The sequence below is a fragment of the Tyto alba genome, unplaced genomic scaffold (genome assembly GCF_018691265.1).
Source record: "Tyto alba isolate M040663 unplaced genomic scaffold, T.alba_DEE_v4.0 Super-Scaffold_30, whole genome shotgun sequence".
NCBI lineage: Eukaryota > Metazoa > Chordata > Aves > Strigiformes > Tytonidae > Tyto > Tyto alba.
The window spans coordinates 2,397,137-2,416,403 of NW_024881305.1; the positions used below are offsets into that span (position 1 = coordinate 2,397,137).

The 19,267-nt window shown below is 49.0% G+C and overlaps 2 protein-coding genes across 3 annotated transcripts; one reads left to right on the forward strand and one right to left on the reverse strand.

Moving 5' to 3' along the window:
- Nucleotides 1-1,368: 1,368 nt before the first annotated feature.
- On the reverse strand, nucleotides 1,369-17,180 carry PNPLA1 (patatin like phospholipase domain containing 1). 2 transcript variants are annotated; one of them, XM_032988940.2, is made up of 9 exons: nucleotides 16,517-17,180; nucleotides 13,409-13,641; nucleotides 12,256-12,321; nucleotides 10,724-10,936; nucleotides 10,297-10,357; nucleotides 10,072-10,212; nucleotides 9,678-9,777; nucleotides 9,087-9,197; nucleotides 1,369-2,362 (listed from the first exon to the last, which is right to left on the reverse strand). In XM_032988940.2, exons 1-9 carry the CDS (start codon nucleotides 16,716-16,718, stop codon nucleotides 2,356-2,358), a joined length of 1,134 nt encoding a protein of 377 aa, XP_032844831.1. In that variant the 5' UTR covers nucleotides 16,719-17,180; the 3' UTR covers nucleotides 1,369-2,355. The 2 variants fall into 2 exon arrangements, with proteins under 2 accessions (XP_032844831.1, XP_032844832.1); XM_032988941.2 differs by lacking the exon at nucleotides 1,369-2,362 and adding an exon at nucleotides 4,904-5,429.
- Nucleotides 2,387-9,074, forward strand: LOC104359132 (omega-hydroxyceramide transacylase-like). Its single transcript, XM_042800250.1, has 5 exons — nucleotides 2,387-2,706; nucleotides 3,212-3,421; nucleotides 3,504-3,564; nucleotides 4,057-4,263; nucleotides 7,884-9,074. Exons 1-5 carry the CDS (start codon nucleotides 2,566-2,568, stop codon nucleotides 7,967-7,969), a joined length of 705 nt encoding a protein of 234 aa, XP_042656184.1. The 5' UTR covers nucleotides 2,387-2,565; the 3' UTR covers nucleotides 7,970-9,074.
- Nucleotides 17,181-19,267: the final 2,087 nt, after the last annotated feature.

A 19,267-nucleotide genomic window follows, 5' to 3' on the forward strand; every position in this document is an offset into this window, starting at 1 on the left:
CCCTTGCATAGACCAGGGCTGCATCCAGCCACAAAACTCACCCAGCGCTGCCTCAACACACAGCAAGAGGAAGACAAGCATCTCCTGAGTGGTTTTGGAAGACTTTTAACCTGAAGACATTGGGTAGATTGACATGTATCTTAGAGAAACATGTCCAACTTTGTCTTGGTTTTGCTTGTGTTGGACAGCTGCTGCTGCTTTTGCCCAGCTTTCAGCAATGATTTTCCCTGTAGGAGTTTCCCAATGTCCTGCCTAGCTGCAAGTCTAAGAAGGCTTTGCATTTCTGGGTGGATAATCACTAGATCACTGTCAGACTTTTTTCCCCTTCTTTACTTTATTGACCCATTGATCTACTGAAACCTCAGCCATTTAGGAGGCAGATTAAGTCACGAGTTGTTACCTGGACTCTGTATTTTTACCCTTTTGTAAGCAAACTTAAACCCTGAAATTGTGAAACTAGAACAACTTGGGTTGTGATTTCTTTAACAATCCAATCACCACCTCCAACTTCTCCACTCCCTGGGGTGGGGTTTAGTAACCTGTTACAAATGGGGCAAGGTGGTTTTGAGCGGCATCTTGCAAGACTCTTGTATATCAGGGAATATTTGCTGATTCCTACCTCCCAAGAGGCTGAAAACTTAGGCTAGGACCCCAGGACACCACTCAAGCAGTCTACCAGCTTGGGAAAGCAGCTTTTTTTTCTCTGCAGGGCTGACTTCCCCTGAGCTGATTCCCCAGCATATCAGTGTGACATGTGGCCCTCTGTGTCGCCTGGGGCTTTTACCCAGCAGCAACGTGCACACCTTAGAAACATATTGCAAGGTAGTACTTTTATTTTAATGAGTGGCCTTAGGTATTAAGATGTCACATCATCCACTTTTGCCCACTGCTGTTGTTTCACTGGACGTTTGGCTTAGAGATATAAGACAGCAAGAGTGTGGTCAGAAACAGAAGCAGGTTGAGAACAGCTACAAGAAGAAGTAACCTCCAAGCCTGTCCTGGGCAGCTTCTTTCTTGTGGACTGAGTGCTTGGTGTTAGCAGAGGTGATGAAGATAAATGAAAATGAGGGAAGACCTTTCTCTATACTGTTTAGAGGCTGCAGTTACTTGCTAGCATATGAAGGTGGAGTGTTAAAAGCTTTGCAGGAATTGTCGCCTGACATACTGAAATCTGCATCCAGGATCTATGGAGCATCTTCAGGATCGATTATAGCTACAGCTGCATTGTGTGAGTGTGATATAGGTAAGGGCTATGCATTTCTATTTATTTGGTGTCTGAAGAGATTGAATGTCCGGGAATTTTGAAGTTGCAAAAGATTTTTTTCTTTTTTTTTTTTTTTATTATCCTTAATCAGTGTCTAATTCCTCAGAATTACACTTCGTTTTCTTCTTTAAGAGTGGAAAACATGGGTAAATTAACCAGCATGGAGAAAATAGGCTAGATACAGTTATTAAATAAGTTGTTGCATCTTACTAATTTGAAGTAATGGTATGCATATCTAATATAAGAAACAGAAGTTCCCTCCCTAATAAGGCATTTGGGGTTGTTGGTAGATTCTCAAAACACAGAGGGAAAAGAAAATATTCAATATGAAGAGGATCAGGATTGCTGTAGCATGAAATAAAAAGGAAGTTGTAGTTACAGAGCTGAGAAACACATTAGGGGCCATAGATGCGGAGCCAACAGGAGGAAATATTATGCAAAGGCTTCCTGTAAATTTTCTCCCATATCTCAAAAAAATTTTAAGATGTCTTGTGGAGGAAATGGAGAGAAATGAAAAAAGAGAACAGAATACTTCTACTTCCTGCAGTATTGGAGGTCTTGGAAAATCTGGGTCCACTCATAAAGAGCGTTAGCCCTAATGAAAATAATGGCTCTTTATGAGCTTTTGCCAGCATGGTAAAATGCCCCTTTCCCAGCTGGAAGTGCATCCCAGAAAGTACATAAATAATAATACAAGAGATGTGGAATGATTGCTTTGCTTTGCTTTAGGAGAGATAAAGATGTCCTTCATAAATGCTTTGAAAACCTCTTTCTGGTGGTTATTTCCTGGAGCAAAAGTCCTTAAAATCTTAAAGGAGGTCTTAAACAAACATCTGCCTACGAATGCCCACCAGCTGGTATCTGGAAAGCTGCATGTTATCCTCACCCGTTTGCGTGACTGGAGATGTGTGGTGGTTTCAGAGTTTGCCTCGAGGGAGGACGTCATTCAGGTGAGAGCAGCCACAGTCACTCTGCGAGGGGACGGGATCTAGTGCCTGTCCCTGCCCCGCAGCACGCACGGGGGAGCCTGGGGCCTCACAGCAGTCCACGCCATGATTTCTGTCCTTGCTACCCTCTGAAGCCAGACAGGGTCACAAGCTGAAAATAAGGAAAAAATCAGTGCTTTTGATTCCTGGCTGAATTATCTACAGGGCCTGAGTTTGGAGGGAGAAAAATGAGGCATTTCACAGGTTACCTTCCTATTTATCCAAACCTGGCTGTGCATATCAGACATGGTCTGATCCACAATAGTCAGTGGTGCCCAGTAACCCAGCCGTGGGTCCCCATTTTGGCATTTACAGATGAGCCTCCATTCCCAAAGGCAATGTGTTTTTGTGGCTCTTTGCTCACCTTTGTGCTTTCCATCTCACCCACAGGCCATAACATGCAGCTGCTTCATCCCTGTGTGTTTTGGAGTTTTACCTCCTGTATACCATGGGGTGGTAAGTAGCCTTATGGTCTGGAGAGCCTAGCCCAGGTCAGACCAAGGGTCCATCTAGCCTGTGTCATTCCTCCAGTGGTGGCATTAAGCATGTGTATACCAGTGTTTGCCACCAAAGTTGCTTGGTGCTGTGGTCACACAGTGTCTGCAGAGGGAAGAACTGAACCCAGTGTCCCACAATCTGATCTCACTGCAGACGGAACTGCCCTTCTCACAAAAGCATCCACCCTCAGCCTATCCGTGGGGTTAGCTCAACTCCTTTCTGCTGTGCTTTCCTCCAATTTCATTAAAGATTTTTTGGCTGGAAGGGAGGGGGTGGTGGGTGTAGACCTCAAACACATGGGACAGCAGTCAGGGCTGTTCCCTGGAAGGGGATCTCTGTAGCCCCAGTACCTCAGTTTAGTTTGGGATTGGGTAGGGAAGAAACCTCAAATGCATGCACATGTAACACAGCACTCTTCTCTCTGAAAAGAGCAAGACTCACGATTCTTAATTTTCTCTCCTAGCGTTACATTGATGGGGAACTTGCCATGTGGAAAGCCAGCTTTGTGTCCCGGACCATGATCACTGTGTCTGCTTTTGCCGGCGAATACGACATCTGTCCCAAAGATTGCCCAGCTGCCTTCTTCAATTTCCAAGTCTCTGATTGTATTTTACAGATATCAAAGAGAAACATCTGCCGCCTCCAGTATGTTTTTCAGCGTCCCTCAGATCAAGTGAGCTGCTATTACAGGTACCCAGAGCCATGAGGTCTCTATAGCTGGCCCATCTGCCCTGACTGCCACCTCCTCCCTGCAGGTTCTGGAGCAGTTTTATACCCATGGCTACCAGGACACAGTCTCCTTCTTAAAAAAACTGAGTAAGTGATTGGGACTGAGGAGCAGGTAGGTCGGGTGCTTCTCTTGCAATGTTGGTTTGCTGACAGAAGGTAAGAGATGCTGCCAGTACAACTAGAGCGACCGGGTCAGAGAGATCCCTGCACCCCTGGCATTGCCAGGATTATTCCAGTCCCATCCTCTCTGTGGCCTCTCCTGAAGCTCCCTGCTCACCCTTTCCCCTCTGATGATGTTAGGTCCCCTCTTCTCTGCCACACTGGGCATAGTAGAGCTTTCCAGGGAAAGCAGGTCCCCAGGACCTAGACAGGAGAAGTGTAGGCTCAAGTGCCCTGCGTGGCATTAGACTGATAACCCACTGATGCACAAGGCAGCAGCATTTGGTGATCCCTGACCCAGAAACCCAACTCAGATTAGCCATGCAGCATGGTCATCAGTCAACCCTGGTCACGCGTCACATTGCTAGAGACCTGGTAGTTGAGCAACAAGAGTGAGAGCTGGATTTTTTTTCTTACCAGGTGATTTTGGTATAAATTACCTTGATGAGGACTTTATGCTTTCATTGGCCAACGTATCACATCATAAAGATGAAGAGACCGTGTACTGGAAGCCAGAAACAAGACTACTTTGCTCCAGAGCCACAGACACTGAGGTCACTGAAGAGAATCAAGGGACCATCAGGGCAGCAGATGAAGCCCCACACCATCTTCTCCACTGTCAGAGAGGTAGAGGACCAGCACTTGCTTTACCTCATCAGTTTTCATTAGCTGAGTGACAGTTGCCCAGGGCTCTTACTGCCAAAAGAGGCTGTCTGGGTTTTTGCAGACTCCAGTAAGAGAACATCAGCAATGGGAGAGTCCCCTCTTAGGTCAGTGGTTATTAGTGAAGCCTCATATTGGACTTATTTTGGGTAAGGAGTGAGGGCTTAGGCTGTGACTGGGTCAGAAGGGCTCTTTGGAGAAGGAGCTCTATGAAGAAAGCCATTTACCTTGCAAGGTAGTAACAGGTTCTCCCCACACATCACTGCACTAAGGGTGGGGGAAGGAGCAGTGTCTCACTGGTTAGAGCTGGGTTTGCTGTGCCAGTCAAATCAAAATTTCTGCTTGGTAACTCTGGTGTGCAGCCATGTGTAAATACTTAAGTGCAGGAAAAGCTTAGTAGAGCTGCAGGTAAACCTTTACCTGAATCATTTTCAAGCAACATAAGGCAGGTTTAAATCCAGAACTTCTAGTTTCCTGCAATCCTATGCAAAATAACGCCCTCTCCCATTTCAGTTTTGTCATGGAAAACTGGTGAGCCCTCAGCATTTGAGATTCCAGTTTGTCATATTGCTACTAGCAGAATACAAAGTAGTATGTGCTGGAGTGCAACATTTCTTTCAATTTTATTACTTATTTTCTTTCTGAGTCTTTCAACACTTCAGGATTTGTCAGTTTAGGAAAAATTACACAGCTTTTCCAATATGATGATGATTTAAAATGTTGCCACATAAATAAAAAGTGAAAAAAGACCCAAATATTGTTCTGCTCTATCTGGGAGGACCACACCAAATGAGTAATATAAAAGGAAAAGAACAGGACCATTACCATTTCAGATCTAAAAATAAAAGCCCGAAAAATATAAAATGAAAGCAAAGAAGACATTACCATTGAAAACAAGACAACTCTACTTATGGGAAGAGACCCACTGTAGGAATGAAGGACACAGTGTTAGGCTGTACATTTTGCTTCCATGCTTTTAAAGGCTTCCTCAGTGTGAACTACATGGGGCTTCTGAAAGCAGCATAGTAGGAACCGGGTTTTTTTGGAGGCTGGGCAGCCTTTAGGCTATCAGGAGTCTCTGTCTCTGGTTTGCAGCTGGGCTGCAACATTTTTCATCAACCTAAAGTCACCTGTGGAAGGAATCAAGACCCATTTGTTAGGCTAGACAGAAACCAAGAGATAAGTCAGGGCAGGGCTCTCAGTCTCCAGAGAAGCACATCAGATTTTTCAGTTTGGGAAGGGAAAAGCCCTGATAATCTAGGACAGGAAAAGGCTATTTTACTGTTTATCTGCACAGTACTATAATATTGTTGATGTTACCAAATAAGCAAGGGTATAAACCTGTGAACAACTCACACCTGTTTTCCTGAATAAGTCAGAATATCTCCAAAAGACTACAGCTGTGGTAGAGCCTGCACTCCAGCAAGGCTAGGGCTGGGATTAGCAGGTTAACCACAAGGGTTTGCCTCTATCCATGTGCCCACTGGGACAGTTGCACAAGGAGTTGCACCCTCTGTAGTATCTAGACTAGAAGCAGAGTCTGGCATCGAGCACCTGCAGCCAACAGCCAGAGACACCGGCAGGATTGGACACCTTTGTTTTTGTTTGTCTCGGTCGCATGGCTCAGGCCGCAGGACTCCTGTTCCCACTAGTGGGATCTAGCTTTAGAGAGAGCTCCTGCTGACATGGGTTGTCTCCAAACCCTCAGCTCATCCACCTCAGGCTTCGCATCTCTGCTGAGTTCAGTGCAGACCAGGGCAAGTAACAGGACAGTGATATGAGGGCAACATCAAAGGATTTAAGGATATCAAAACCTACTTATCCTATTACCCTCTAAACAACAGGAGAGAGGGAAGCAGCCCTGATCCAGTATTTGAATCCAGTTTGTCTCACAAGAACTGCCAGAAGCATCTGTCAGATTGACCGATATGGTTTTACTCCCTTTAGGGCCATGCCAGCCACAGAAGAGCATTTTTGACCCTGCTGCTGCCTTGTTTTAAAGAGAGAAAGAGCAACTTGCAACCAGCACAGGCAGGGCCACAACTGATTCCCATGACCCACCTTTAAAGGAGGCATTTCAGGCTGGAGACGGGATCTAGCACAGCTGGTTTGAACCAGGTGCAGCTGGGTTTCCCAGCTTGCTTCTCTAGGGGTGAAACAAGCTCCTGCACAAGGTGATTCAGAGAGATGCCAAACTTTGTCTCTAGCCAGTGCCTCTGGCAAAGCTTCCTTTTGCCATTAGGTCCAAGCTCATGCAGAGGAGACAGCACCAAGTGTGCTTGCTTGAAAAGATGGGGGATTAATAAAGCAAGAGACAGCTGATTTGAATGGTGGGTCACTCAATACTTTTAGTTTAGCACATCTCTGCTGGTTTGGAACAGGAGGGCTCGATGCTGTGGCTTTTTTGTTTCAGGTGTTCCCTGTAAGCTGTTTTTTGTTAAAGTCCTCAAAGTTTTACTAACTTTTTATGATCAAGCACCATGCCATGTAGAGGCAGGTGGGATGCACTGGATAGTTCAAACTATGCTCCTGTTTGTGGGTGAGATTTGAAGACAAATGTAGTGAATTTGGATGTCCAATTCCTATACAAGAACTTTCTTTGGGGGATTTTAATTCCCCGTTGAATAAGGGTAGTGTAACTGCCTGAGGCTGACTGAAATGGTTATATCCTGCCTGGAGGTGATGGTGCTTGCTAGGAAGACCAGGAGCCTGGTGGAAGGGCTGTTGCAGAAGCAGGGCTGTCTGTTTGGGAGGGAAAGCAGAAGTGCAGCATGAGCGAAAGCAAATGATGGGCTGACTGGCCCTGCTCCTGCCCAGGGAGCAGTGGGTGTCTCTGTGCCCTCTCCACTTTGATCTGTGGCAGGAACATAGTCACAGTTCATGAACTGGCTTTGAGCAGCCCAGCTTTGGCTGCAGGGACTGAGAGATATAAATCCATCCAGGATGGAAGGAAGACAGGAGTAGGTTTTGATGGATCCAATGCAAATAAGCATCCAGGTTTCTTTTAGCAAGCTCATTGCAGAGAAAATATTCCCAGGTCATTGATTTCAACCAGAGATAGCAGAACATATTATATTAATCTTTCACTGAGCATTAATAGTTAACTTTGAATCTGTTTACATTAATGCAGCCTTCAGCTATTCCTCACATTCATGCCTGCAGTCTCCAGGGCGCTTTGGATGAAACTTCCCTCTGTACCATTTCCCCATGTGTGTTAAACAAGCTGTGTATTCAAATAAACAGCTTGTACTGTTGTGATCTATTTGCCCATAGGGAACCAACAAACTGGGGAGATTCAGCTGGGATAAAGCTAATCCATCGGTCTCTGGTGTGCAAAATGTATTTGGGATGGTCACGAGTGCTGCCAATTCATTCTAGGTGCAGACCAGCAACATGAGGTGTGTTCGCTTGGACTTGTTTGTGCATTGGTTTGTAGCAGCAAGTTACAGAAAATTGCATGAAAAGAACTAATGTATTTGTGAAATGTCATCTCTCCCAGTGCAATAGGAATTGCAGTCTAGAAGACTGTGGTACTTTGAAGTAGAGGGAGGTTAATCTTTAGGTTTCTCCATCCTTCTCCACAGATGCAAATCCAGAGGGATCCACATGTGTGCCTACCTCCACTGGCAGGAGAATCGGGCCTCCGAGGGCATATGAAGCTCAGGAATAGGTAATTGGTAAAATAACTTCAGGGAACTGGACAGAAATTAGTTCCTGCCCAGTGTGATGCTCCCTAAGGCTTCTCCCTCTCTCTGTTTTCTGTTTGATGAATCTCTGAAAGTTTTTGAGTGGGAGGAAAACACTTAACACATGACATTTCCTGGCAGATGCCTGCCCTGTAATCTGCATTAAAGAGGGCTGGGGGGAATGCTGCTGATGTTCAGCAAGTGAAGTGGCTAGAGAAACTAAGGGTGGGCTCTACATGCATGCAAGTAAAGATGCCCAGCCTCCCCTGTACAGGTCGCGGTTTGGTTGCAGATGCAGCACTGCAGTGCTTTTCCTCAGCCATCACGGTAAAGCCGGTCAGGCCTGGGCACAGAGACTGCAGTGGCAGCACTGGAAACAAAATCAGCTGGTTTTCCCAGGTGAAAAAAGCCCACCCCCAAAAATCTCTGTAAAAAAACAGCAGCTGTGCTGCTGTGTGAAATGAGGTCCGGTGTCCCCCACCACTTCCCAGGGCAGCAGAACCGTGTGGTGTCAGAGACCCCAGGGCCTATCCAGGACGGTTACTTGAGGGAACAGGCTGGCAGTTAGTTGAGTCCAGGTCAATGACAGGGACAAGTAGCCCCAGGGGCGTTTGATGCTGAAGAGCTTTTTCATAGCAGAGGAATTGTGTAGTTGCCTTCAGTATGAAATCATTCTGTGCAAGTCTCTTCGTCAGCTGCACATGAAGTAACTTGCAAGCAGATTTTGGGGAGGTATGGCTTAAAAGCTGTCTGTGTGACAAATTAAATGCCTTGAATCCTTGAGAGTTTAGTGCCAAGACACCTCTCAGGATCTTGGTGAATGTGCCTGATGCCTGCTAGAGCAGAGCCCAGCAGATAAATGGACCAAGAATATGTTGCTATAGGATAGCAGCACTAAGCTAGTTCATAGCTTCTTTCAGATGTCACTGAATAAATAATATCACGGGGACAAAAATTAGCTACTTTTAATGTGGGTGTCTTGAATTTGGAATTTTTAGCCACTCTCAGCATCAGTAAACCATGGATGAGGCCCCCGGGGATTTCCCGGCTCTGTGCCCTGCCCTCCCTCCACTGAGGGTTTGCATCCCCCCAGCACCTCACCTCCTGGACATGGCTCTCTTAAGCGAACCAGGCACCATGGTTTGGAGGAGCTTCTGGAACTGTTCTACCATGGAGCTGATACCTTCCAGCAGCCCCCACAGCTTCTTCAGCCTGCAAAACCAAAATAAACAAGTCGAGTTTAATGACCGGTAAATGCAGCAAAAGAGGGAGGATGCTAATGGTAAATGCACGCTGCAATACTCTTTCTCATAACACAAGCAATCCTATGGTGTTCCTGCTAGCCATGCCCACCCTCCCCGAGAGCTCGCCTTCAGGGAACACCAGCTCCTCCTGTGGAGGAAGGGGATGTCACTAAACCTATTTATGCAGTAGATGTGCATCAGCTTGCCCTGGTCCGTAGAAAAGGAGGGACTCGCCACCAGCCCACACTGCCCCAGAGGCTCCCCGCGCGTTTCCCGTGGAGCTGCTGTCTGAAGGATGCTACAGCCCATTGCACAACCCGACGCTGAGCTTGCAGGGACACCTGCGTGCCTTGTGCTAATCTCATGCTGTGCCTCGCTGCTGCTGAAGGCGCAGCCACCGGTTTCTGTGCCGCTCTCAGCTTCAGTGCCTCTATCGAGATGTTCTTACCCCTTCCTGGCCACAGCTGGCAGCTTGTATGGCTGCAACAGGACCTTTGACAGTGGATCCTGCAGTCCAGTCACCCACTCCTTCCTCCACAGAGCCAATCCTGTGCCCATGAATGACAACACAGAAGTAAATAAAGGCCAGTAATTAGAAATAACCCAATAAATGCAACAACTCCTCTTGTCCAGCAACTCTTGCCACAGCTCAGCCTGTAGGTACTGAAGCCCAGCCCAGAATCCAGCTGAAGTTGCTCTTACAAAGCCTCGTTGCAAGTGGCTACTGCAGATCTAGAAATATTTACTATAATAAATAACTCTGTAATAAATATAATGGTGCTTCTCTCAAAGACTTCAGTGTCCCCCCCCAAAACCCAGGATCAGGACCCCAAACCCTCTACCTGGCAGGAAGTAAGGAGTTGGGTGCTGCGGTTCCCTTTTGCATAGGCCAGTGCTTGTCCTGGTAGATTGTGCAAAGTCGTTTTTCCCACACATGCTGGCGAAGCGGAAATTGCCATCGTAGTTGTTAAAGCCAACGGCATCTGTGAGACACAGAAAGAAAGGGCTGATGTTTGTGTGCGCGTCACGCTTCTGGGCTGTCCTTTAGGTCTTGGGGTAACACTTACTGTTCCTGTACAGGAAAAGGGCAGTGTCCTGGTACCCTTGGGAGAAAATGTCATTCAAGACCTGCAAGGAGAAACACTTGAGGTCACTAAAGAGCCCTCCATCCAGGCACTGGCAGGCTCTGTCCAAGGCTGTTTGATGGTGGAGGGTTGGGGTGGCCCATTTGGAAGGCAGCAAGCACAGGTTGGTTTCCAACCACCTGGTCCTTCGCAGGTTCTCAAACCAGGGTGGGCCCCATCCCAGATTGGCCGCCCGTCAGCGGTGCCCACCAAAAAGGGCACTACAAAAGCAGTGGGTACTGCCCCCTCCCCTTGAAATCTGATTACTTAACGATGGAGATTGAGCTGAACCTTAAAGCTTGGAAAGGCAGGTCCAACATTAATTTGTTTTAACCAAAATGAAGCTGGGAAGAAGACCTGGTGGGCTTACCGTGGTGCTAGGCGGAAAGAGAGCATAGCTAATCCTGCACAGGTTTTCTAAGGAGATCTGAATGCTGCCGTTGAAGATCTGGAAACAGTAGAAGATAGCAGGGCAATCCCGCGGACAGATATCGAGCTCTCCCGTGAACGGGGACACAGTGATCACGGCTTCCTCCAAGCTGGAAACAGGCTGCAGGCCGGTGAATCCTCCGTCGACGTATCGCTGAGGGGGAAGAGCAGAGGGAGGGTTTGCTCCGAGGGCTGCTGCAGCGTCACTGGGCGGAAAGTGAGCGGCTGCAAAGGCACCATCTCCTGCCGTGAACCAGTCCCAGCACGTCCTCTCTTCCCACTTGCAACAGCATCTCTTCCCACCCCTTGCTCTTTATCCTGCTCTTTGCCAGCTCCTTCTGCTGCCCTGCCCATGGCACCCAGCCAGCTCCTCAACCAGGTGCTGTAATCCACAGCAGTTATTAAACCAGAAATATAATTATTTTAATTCACAAGGCTTTACGAAGTTGTGTAAAGCAGTCATTAGCCAATTCAAACATCACTGAATTTACAGCCTTGTATAAATTCTGAGTCCTGAGCTCAAGCAGTAGGGCTCTCACATTTAATAATTGCCTGCAAATCCCTGGAGGATTACTCACTGGGCAAGGAAAATGTTATTTGCTATATTCCAAAAGGAATCTGAATTTACCACCCACCTCAGTGGGATTTGAGGTTGCAAGAACTGCAGCTGATCAGATTAAATGCTCATGAAATACCAGTGCAGAGGAGCCTCACACAGCGACGCTGCTGAGTTCTGGGTCGTGTAAACTTTACGCACTTTGTGGGCAAGCCCTGCAGTCCGGGCCAAGCGGGAGATCTGACCTGACAGCCAGGAACAGACACCCGAGGTCTAAACAGGCTCAGTCGGTGCAGACCAGCAAGAGTCGAGGAAAGATCCTGGCCCTGCACCGGCTGCGAATCTGCTGTGGTGGCTCTGTGGGCTCTGTCACGGGGCGCCGGCTGCTCCACGCTCCACCTGCGCCTGCTTCCCCACCACGCTGCTGCGCTCCTTCACTGAGGGTGAGCAGCGAGCCAGCCCAGATTTGAGGACTTCACCGCGGTGTTTCACAGAATATGAGTATGCACACGGCTGGGGGAGGATCCCACCACGGACTTTTCATGTTTCAGCCGTGCGGGTCTGCACCTGAAGCTCGTGGAGTCATCTGCACTGCAGGCAGATCTTGTCCAGGGTAAGTGGGTTCTGTGTCAAAGTCCCACGTGTGGGTGTCCTCTCATCCCACGTTGGTGATCTGCAAGGCAGGATCTAGTCATCCAGGCTTTGTCTGTAGGCGAGGCAGGAGAAGGCTCTCCAGATGGCAATTCCACCCAGCTACCATCTTAGGATGGGACGAAGAACAAGCTAAAAGGCTTTATCAACCTCCATTAACTAAAGAAGAAGCCTAGACATATATATCCCTCTGCTCAAGGGAATGTAAAGGTCAAACCCAAGAACATGCTGCTGGGAGCATAGGTTTGATTGGAAATGTCACTCACCACACCTCGGTAGGATGGAGGGATGAATCCACAGTAGATGGGAAGAAAGCAGCTGCAGAGGAGAGCCTGGGGGAGGAGAGGGATTGCAGAAGTGTTCCTGTCAAAGTTCTGGACAAAAGCTGTTGACTGAGTGCCTGCAAATTCAGGCTTGACAAATCATCTGGAGCCCGGCTGCCAGTACCACCTGGACTTTGCACTTGACTGTGTCAAGAAGAAAGGTTTCAAGAAGGAGAAAACGTCTCATTTCAATAAAGTTGAAACACTTCTCCTGAAAAGGGCATAGCACTTCAGGTTTTATTTTTATATCTGCCAGTAATATTGGAGTTGTATATCTGTATATCACTGTCTGAACACTGCCCTTTGGCGGTGGCAAGGTGAAGCTTTGGGGTCATTTTTCATATTTGCGGGCTTTTGGACAAAACCAAGACATCCTCACAATGCATTTTTCATTCTGCTGGGTTTTGTCAATGATAAAGCCACTGCTGGGCCATTTGCAACCATTTTCCACCAATTTCATCAGCTGGGAACGAGCACCCTGTGCTCCTGGGTTAGCCTAGGGCAGGCACCACGGGGTGCACTCCATCATCTCCAGGGACTTGCCATCCTCTGCTGTCTCCCTGAGACAAGCAAGCCCACAACCTTACGGTCATCTCCATTAGGGTTTTACCCTGGGATTCTCTCCCCAGCAGCTAATTTACTGGTTAACGAGCTGCTTGTTCTTTGGCGACACAGCTGCCTTGTCCAGCTCTTTCCTCCCAGGAAAATGCTGAAGCAACAAGAAAAATTACTGCCAATGGGACTTGGCCGAGAAGAGACCTGTCCAGAAAGCCGAGAGGTCGTGTTAGCGTTAACATGGCTCTTTGCAAAGAGTCATTAGCACTTATTAGAGCTGGACAACATGTCAGCATCAGCTTTTTGAGGCCGGTAACAAACCTTCTGCTTTTTTAGCATGATTTATTCCTGCCTGACTCTGGACATAACAACATCTTCCTCCTTCCCTCCCTCCAAGCCTCACAGAACTCATTGTGGTGGGACCATGGCTCTGGTGGAGCTTCCTGACACTCAGTGCAGTTAAAGTCATCGACACGTAGGTGCCTCCACCCCAAGCAGTAGGTAGAGATCTCCCTTCAGCATCAGAGGAAGGTTCCTTTACCTGAATGAGCTCCTCTTTCGAGCTGAACTCAGAGGCTATGACGTTTTGGCCATCCACCACCCGCGTGAGGGAGATGTGCAGCCTCCCTGAAGCCAGTCGGTAGGAGTCCTCTGGTAGCACCTGCTGCAAAACATCCCTGATACTCGCCATCACGCTGCACTTGGGAGAGAAAGGGCCCAGGGTGGTTTTTCTGATTTCTTTTGTCATGGTAAAGAAAAATTCCTTTATGTCATCTGACACAGAGAGGGGGGTGGGAAAGACAGAGAGAAAGTCAGTATCGCTGCTGCCCTAACACTTATATTTTTAATCCTATTTTTAATGCTCCCTGGCATGTGTACAACCCCGGGATGATACTGCTGCTATAGTGGAGGACATGGTGGTGGGGCAGAAAAGGGGAGATCACCCCCACAATGTCCTCAAAGGACAACATACGGCTGAGCATCACCCCGCTGGGGAAATCCCCGTCTGTACCAGCAACGGGTGCTGAAGATGTGCCTGGCCAGGGATTAGGGGGCAGCTCCAAGGAGCCCTGGGAAGGGGGACGCGGGTGCAGACACCGAGTTATCGGTGTCACTGTGAATTGCACAACACATTCCTGCCTTGCACCTCTGATTTTGCACATGGGCAGCCCCAGGCTTCACAGGGGAGCTGGGCCAGCTCGAAGGTGAGGATGAGGGGCAGACCCCCACCTCCTCTGCTTTGGGCTTTCCCGCAAGCCAGGAACCCTGGCTCCACTGTGCTGGGACTCCCTGCTCATCCCAGCTCCCCTAGTAACCTCCCAGCTGGCATTAAGAGTCATTACATGCATCTGCACCTCCCAGAAGCTGGATTAAAGGAGCAGAGCTGCAAAACACCCGCCGAGGGTTCAGGAGACACCGGGTTTGAGAGGCTGTGCAGTGATGGAGGGGAGGAGGAGTACAGCAAACCCCACGGTCAGCCTGACCCTGAGGAGAGAGCTTGGTACATTTGCTGAAATGGGGAGCTCACGTGGGGGAATACCCCACCTTGGGCGGTTAACCTCTTGCAGCAAAAAGCTTATCTGGCTCCCCAGTGCTGCAAAGAGCCATCCTTGCACCCGGGTGGGCTCCCTGCACCCGCACGAAGCCACGGGCTTGCTTTAGCACCGTGGCTTTGTAGGGGCAAAGATTTCAAGTCTGTCTCGTGAGATTGCTTTAAAAGTACAGACAGATGGATTAGGTGGAATGTTCTGAAGACAATCGGAGCAACAAGGGTATTAAGAGGGGTTATAAGTATTCGAGCGAAAGTTCAGGGCCATGCAGCATGATGATTAATGCTCCGCGGGCTCACGCAGGGTCCCCGGGAATGCTGAAAGAGCCAGGGACACCCCAGGCAGGTGATGCCCCTGCAGGGCACTGTCTGGCTGCTCTGTGTCCTGGAAACGAGGGAAAACCTGGAAAAACTGCCCGCAAGCTGCTGGGTGGGAGGTGAGAGCTGACCCTAGCTTTGAGAGCTTTGGCTCTGGACAGGGCTTTGGCTCGGGACGAGCGAGGGGTGGCTCTGGCATGCAATGCCGTGACCGTCCCCGCCCGCGCCAGCTTGGCTGGGGACAAGCACGTGCCCGGGAGGTGACCTGCAGGGTGGCAGGGGACAGCCTGGCTCCGAGAGCACAGAGCTCCTCACCCAGCCCAGGGACCGCAGCCACCCCATGGGACACCCCATCAGGAGCCAAGCACAACTTTAACCCTCTTTTTGCCCCAATCCTCCCCGATGTGAATTTGACAGAGTTTGTGCCACGTTCATTTTCCTCATTAGAAACCTAACCAGAGTTATCACTACCCAGGAGGGCTTTTCTTCCCCTGGGGAAGATGATTTGGGCACCAGCTCATCTCAGCACCTCTGAGTGGAAGGTGCCTACCACCCCCAGTGAAGCACACCCCCATTTCAGCACTGATGCCCACAGCAAGAGCAGTTACCAAACTGATTTATACCTGCTGGACAGCCCCGGCTGCATCCAATTACACCAGCATGAGGAATCGGAGAGGAAGGTTTCGGGGCCCTTCCTGATTTGTAGAGGAGTTCATTCCCAAAGAGGCAGAAAGGTGCCTTTCTGCTTTGTCTAAATGTATTTGCCAAAGGTTTGAATTATTTTTAGCTCCAGCAGAGTGGTTCTAGCATCCACCAGATATTTCAGGGACTGTGTGTTTCCTTCCTGCTTCTTCCATCATTATTTGGACCCTAAACCCCTTGCTCCTCCTAAATGTCCCCCTTGCTTGAAGCCGGGCTTGGATCAGCCTTCAAAGACTTAAATCTTGTATGCTTGTTTAGACATGGACACTAATTGGAAATATTGGAGGATGTAATTATTAAAAGTGGATTAGCTGCTTTGAATTAATCCTACACGTAGAGGATTTTATTGCTAGGGGTGCCTGTTTCCACATTGCCTAAAATGTTTCAGAGTAAAACCTCTTTTGCAGCAACAGGAGAAACCTGAGCCCTGGGCTGGAGCAGGGACGGCTGTTCCCCCGGGTACGTCCTGCTGATGCGCCCTGGAGCTTTTGCCGGGGCTGTCTGGAAACGGGAATCGTGCCACATCTTCCCTTGTGCGGGGAAGGTTGAGTGGGATAACCCAAAGCAACATGCAGACAGGGCTGTCAGCTCTATAGATATCGGTGTGACTGCCACTCGTGTCCCTTTGTAGCTAAAGATGCCAAGGGACCTGATCCAGGGGGGAGCGGGGGCTTTACACGGGTGCATCCGCCCACCGCGGCCGCGTAGACTTGCTTTGGGACACATCTCGGCACTCCTTAGAGCACATAGCAGAAGGGAACGAGATGTACTCCTTCAGCAGGAGCAGGCAAATGACCCAATAAAATACAGGTACATCAAGATTTACCTGTGCAGTATCTACATGACCATCTGAGATAATATTCAGACAGCAATAACAGGCTTTTTCAGCTTAGACCACCCAAAAGTGCTTCAGGGTGGCTGCCAAAAGTGTCAACATCTGCAGATTTCTTTTATGCCCTGTGAGTGATGTAAGTTAGACCGGTAACACATCCCCACCGGTGCTTGAAGTCATTACCTCCTCTACTTCTATTTTGAAATTGAAAAACTACAGCAAGGAAATCTAGGCAATAATTGTCTTACCGAGGCCGATGCCGCACACCACGGCGGCGGCGATGATCGAGCCGGCAGACGACCCGTAGACCTTGCACGCGGACTTGAGGAGTTTGGGAGCCAGCTCCATGAGGGACTGCACCACCCCAATCTGGTACAGGATGAGAAAGCCACTGCCCGAAAAGGAGAGCGAGAAACGGGCGCTTGAATCCCGAAGATCCTCCTCAGCCATCTCAAGATCAAATTGGTGTATCTGGCTCGATGTCTCGGGTTGTCCTTTTTCACCGGGTGAACCTCAAGTGCTCTTCCCTCTGCTTTCTCCAGGCTGATCTCTGGCTGCAGATGAGTCCAGAAGATGGATTTTCTACCTCCTTTTATGACAGCTCCCCGAGGCGTTTAGATTCATGAGCTATTTTAATTGCTGCCTGTGCTAAAAACAGAAATTTTTCCCCTGATCAAAACAGCTCTCGTAATCCTCGACCACAGCCAACCCAGATGCTCAGGACTGAGTCAAGGCTCCCCTTTTGTACCAATCGATCTGAAGTACCCCAGGAGCCCTCCTGGAGATGGTCCCCACATTACTGTGACCAACACACTTGGAAACATCCATGAAAAATCTCTTCTTTGCTCCGTGCTTTCTTCATCAAAGGTGTTTTCCTAAGTAGGATTCTCCGTCAATCCCAGCTTAGGCATAGCTCAGCGCTGAGTGAGTAAAGGCTTGTGTAAGACATTTAAAGCCAGAGAGTGTTACACAAGAGGTGGATGCAGGGAGTTACGTTAGGTTATGTTTGGAAATATCGCTTGTATTTGCTCCCTATTGGAAGAGTTTTGTCCTTGCCTGACTCTTGGATGTCCTTTGTGGGGCAAAACCAGGGAGCTGGATTTGCTTTTCTCTTCCCTGCCTCTAGCACTGTGATCTATAAGGCCCCAGAAAGGTGCCTGCAGCAGTGCCGTGTGCCTCAAATCTTGGGGCACAGAACAAAAATCAAACTGCCTTTGGGCCATCATCATCGGCTGGGTGATAGTTAAAAAAACAGGGAGAAATTTGGTAGATTTCTAGTGTATATTCAGCCTTAGTAACCTAATGCTGCTGCCAACTTGCAGAATAAAAAATGCCATTTTTAACAGATGTGTTTATTAAATATTACTGTATACTGTGTTGCTTATGTAGCCCAAATACATGTAGCCTACACACTATACAATGAATATTACATATGTTACATTCAAGGTCATATATACATACATAACATGGGGGTGTGTACAGAGCAGACAGGCTGAAGGAGGGAGATTCCATCCCCCATGTTATGCACCAGCCTGGCTGGGACAGTACAAGAAAATAGAGGATGGTCCCAGCATCCTGATGCAACCTTTTCCATGCTGTTTCACCCCAAATTTTCACGCGTTTTTCCTTGGCCTCTCCAGCCATCGCTGGGCTCCCCACGACAAGAGTTGTGTCCTGTGCGACACCTGGGGGCAGGGACCCCCCCCACCTCGATGTGCAGAATGTCCCCGGGATGAAGTTTCACTGGTCACTGCCCATCAGCAGGCGATCAACGCCCACAAACCCCCCGGAGAAATGTCACTCGCCATGGCCGAGGCTGTCCCCAGCGGCTGCCGCCTGGGTGGCAGGACAAGCAGGAGCAACTCGTCAGCTCCAAGATATGTTGGAACGGGATCTGGACTAACCCGGAGGTGAACAACTGCTTGAATTAGGGCCTTTGCAGACGAGCACCTCCTGCTGTAGATATAGAGCCTTACTGGATTTGGTCTTCTCATTTCTTGCCTTTCCAGTGTTTGATGTTGGTTTTACATTATCCCCTCGCTGAGCGAGTCTCCCACACGTTCCAGCCTTTCTACCAACCTTCTGGTGGTGTCTGAGCTTGGATCCGCGTGATTCACGCCGCTGTTTCCTCCGGCCCTTGGGAAAGCAAATTCCTTTGTTGAAAGAATTTTCTTCCAGCACTGGCAAACAGCTGCAGGTAGAACAAGGGTAAAAAGTATCGTCTCTCACTGTGACTGATCCAAACATGCAAGTGCATCACAGGTACATGAGTGTTTGAATGCTGGAAGAAATTGTTTCTGTGTGCCTTAACTCTGCCAATTACGTGCATCAGGCCCCCGAGGAATTCAACAGGCACTGCATGGCAGAGGCGTAGGATGTTTCTGCTTCACTCAGCACTCGCACCTCCCAGTTTGAGCCCAGCCCCGGTTGCCAAGCTTTGGGAAATCTGTAAACAATCCAGGGGACCTGCGGGAACACGCTCCTCCGTCCAGTGCACGGCACGAGGACGGTTTCCTCGTAGGAGCTGGACTTGCGAGGACTTCATGGCATGCTCAGGTACCCCGGGCTCAGGAGCGGCTGAGTTTTGGGGACACGCCTTGGGGGGTCTGCCAGCCAAGGGGGTGCACAGCCCCATCACAGCATTTCCCACAAATCTCCCTGCCCTGCAATGAATTACAGGGGGATTCTCAAGGCAGGAGGTGATGATGCAAAATCTGCCCTGCACCCTCACCCACTGCAAACACCGAGGCCCCCGGGCAGCACCCCGGGATACAGCGTCCTCCCTGGCCCAGTGCCACACTCCTGTGAGACGAAACTTTGTCATCATCCTCTAATGACGGTGAATTCTGCATTAATTGGCTCATTAAGTGCCGGGCTGATTTTCTAAAATGCCCTCCCCCACCTGGCACTTGGCAAAACAGGATTATCTGGGACTAACAACTTCGGAGACGCATAATCCCAGAAGCAGCCCGAGATGTTTTCAGGAGAAGGCCCCTCAG

Bases quoted from the DNA above. Each gene is read 5' to 3' on its own strand.
- LOC104359132 (XM_042800250.1), top strand. From the start codon at position 2,566: ATGAGCCTCCATTCCCAAAGGCAATGTGTTTTTGTGGCTCTTTGCTCA. The intron at 3,422-3,503 runs GTGAGCTGCTAT...TCCTCCCTGCAG, and splicing joins TTCAGCGTCCCTCAGATCAA to GTTCTGGAGCAGTTTTATAC. The intron at 4,264-7,883 runs GTAGAGGACCAG...CCTTCTCCACAG, and splicing joins TCTTCTCCACTGTCAGAGAG to ATGCAAATCCAGAGGGATCC.
- PNPLA1 (XM_032988940.2), bottom strand. From the start codon at position 16,718: ATGGCTGAGGAGGATCTTCGGGATTCAAGCGCCCGTTTCTCGCTCTCC. The intron at 10,937-12,255 runs GTGAGTGACATT...CTTCCCCCTCAG, and splicing joins CTCCATCCTACCGAGGTGTG to CGATACGTCGACGGAGGATT. The intron at 9,198-9,677 runs GTAAGAACATCT...TTGGTTTTGCAG, and splicing joins CCAGCTGTGGCCAGGAAGGG to GCTGAAGAAGCTGTGGGGGC.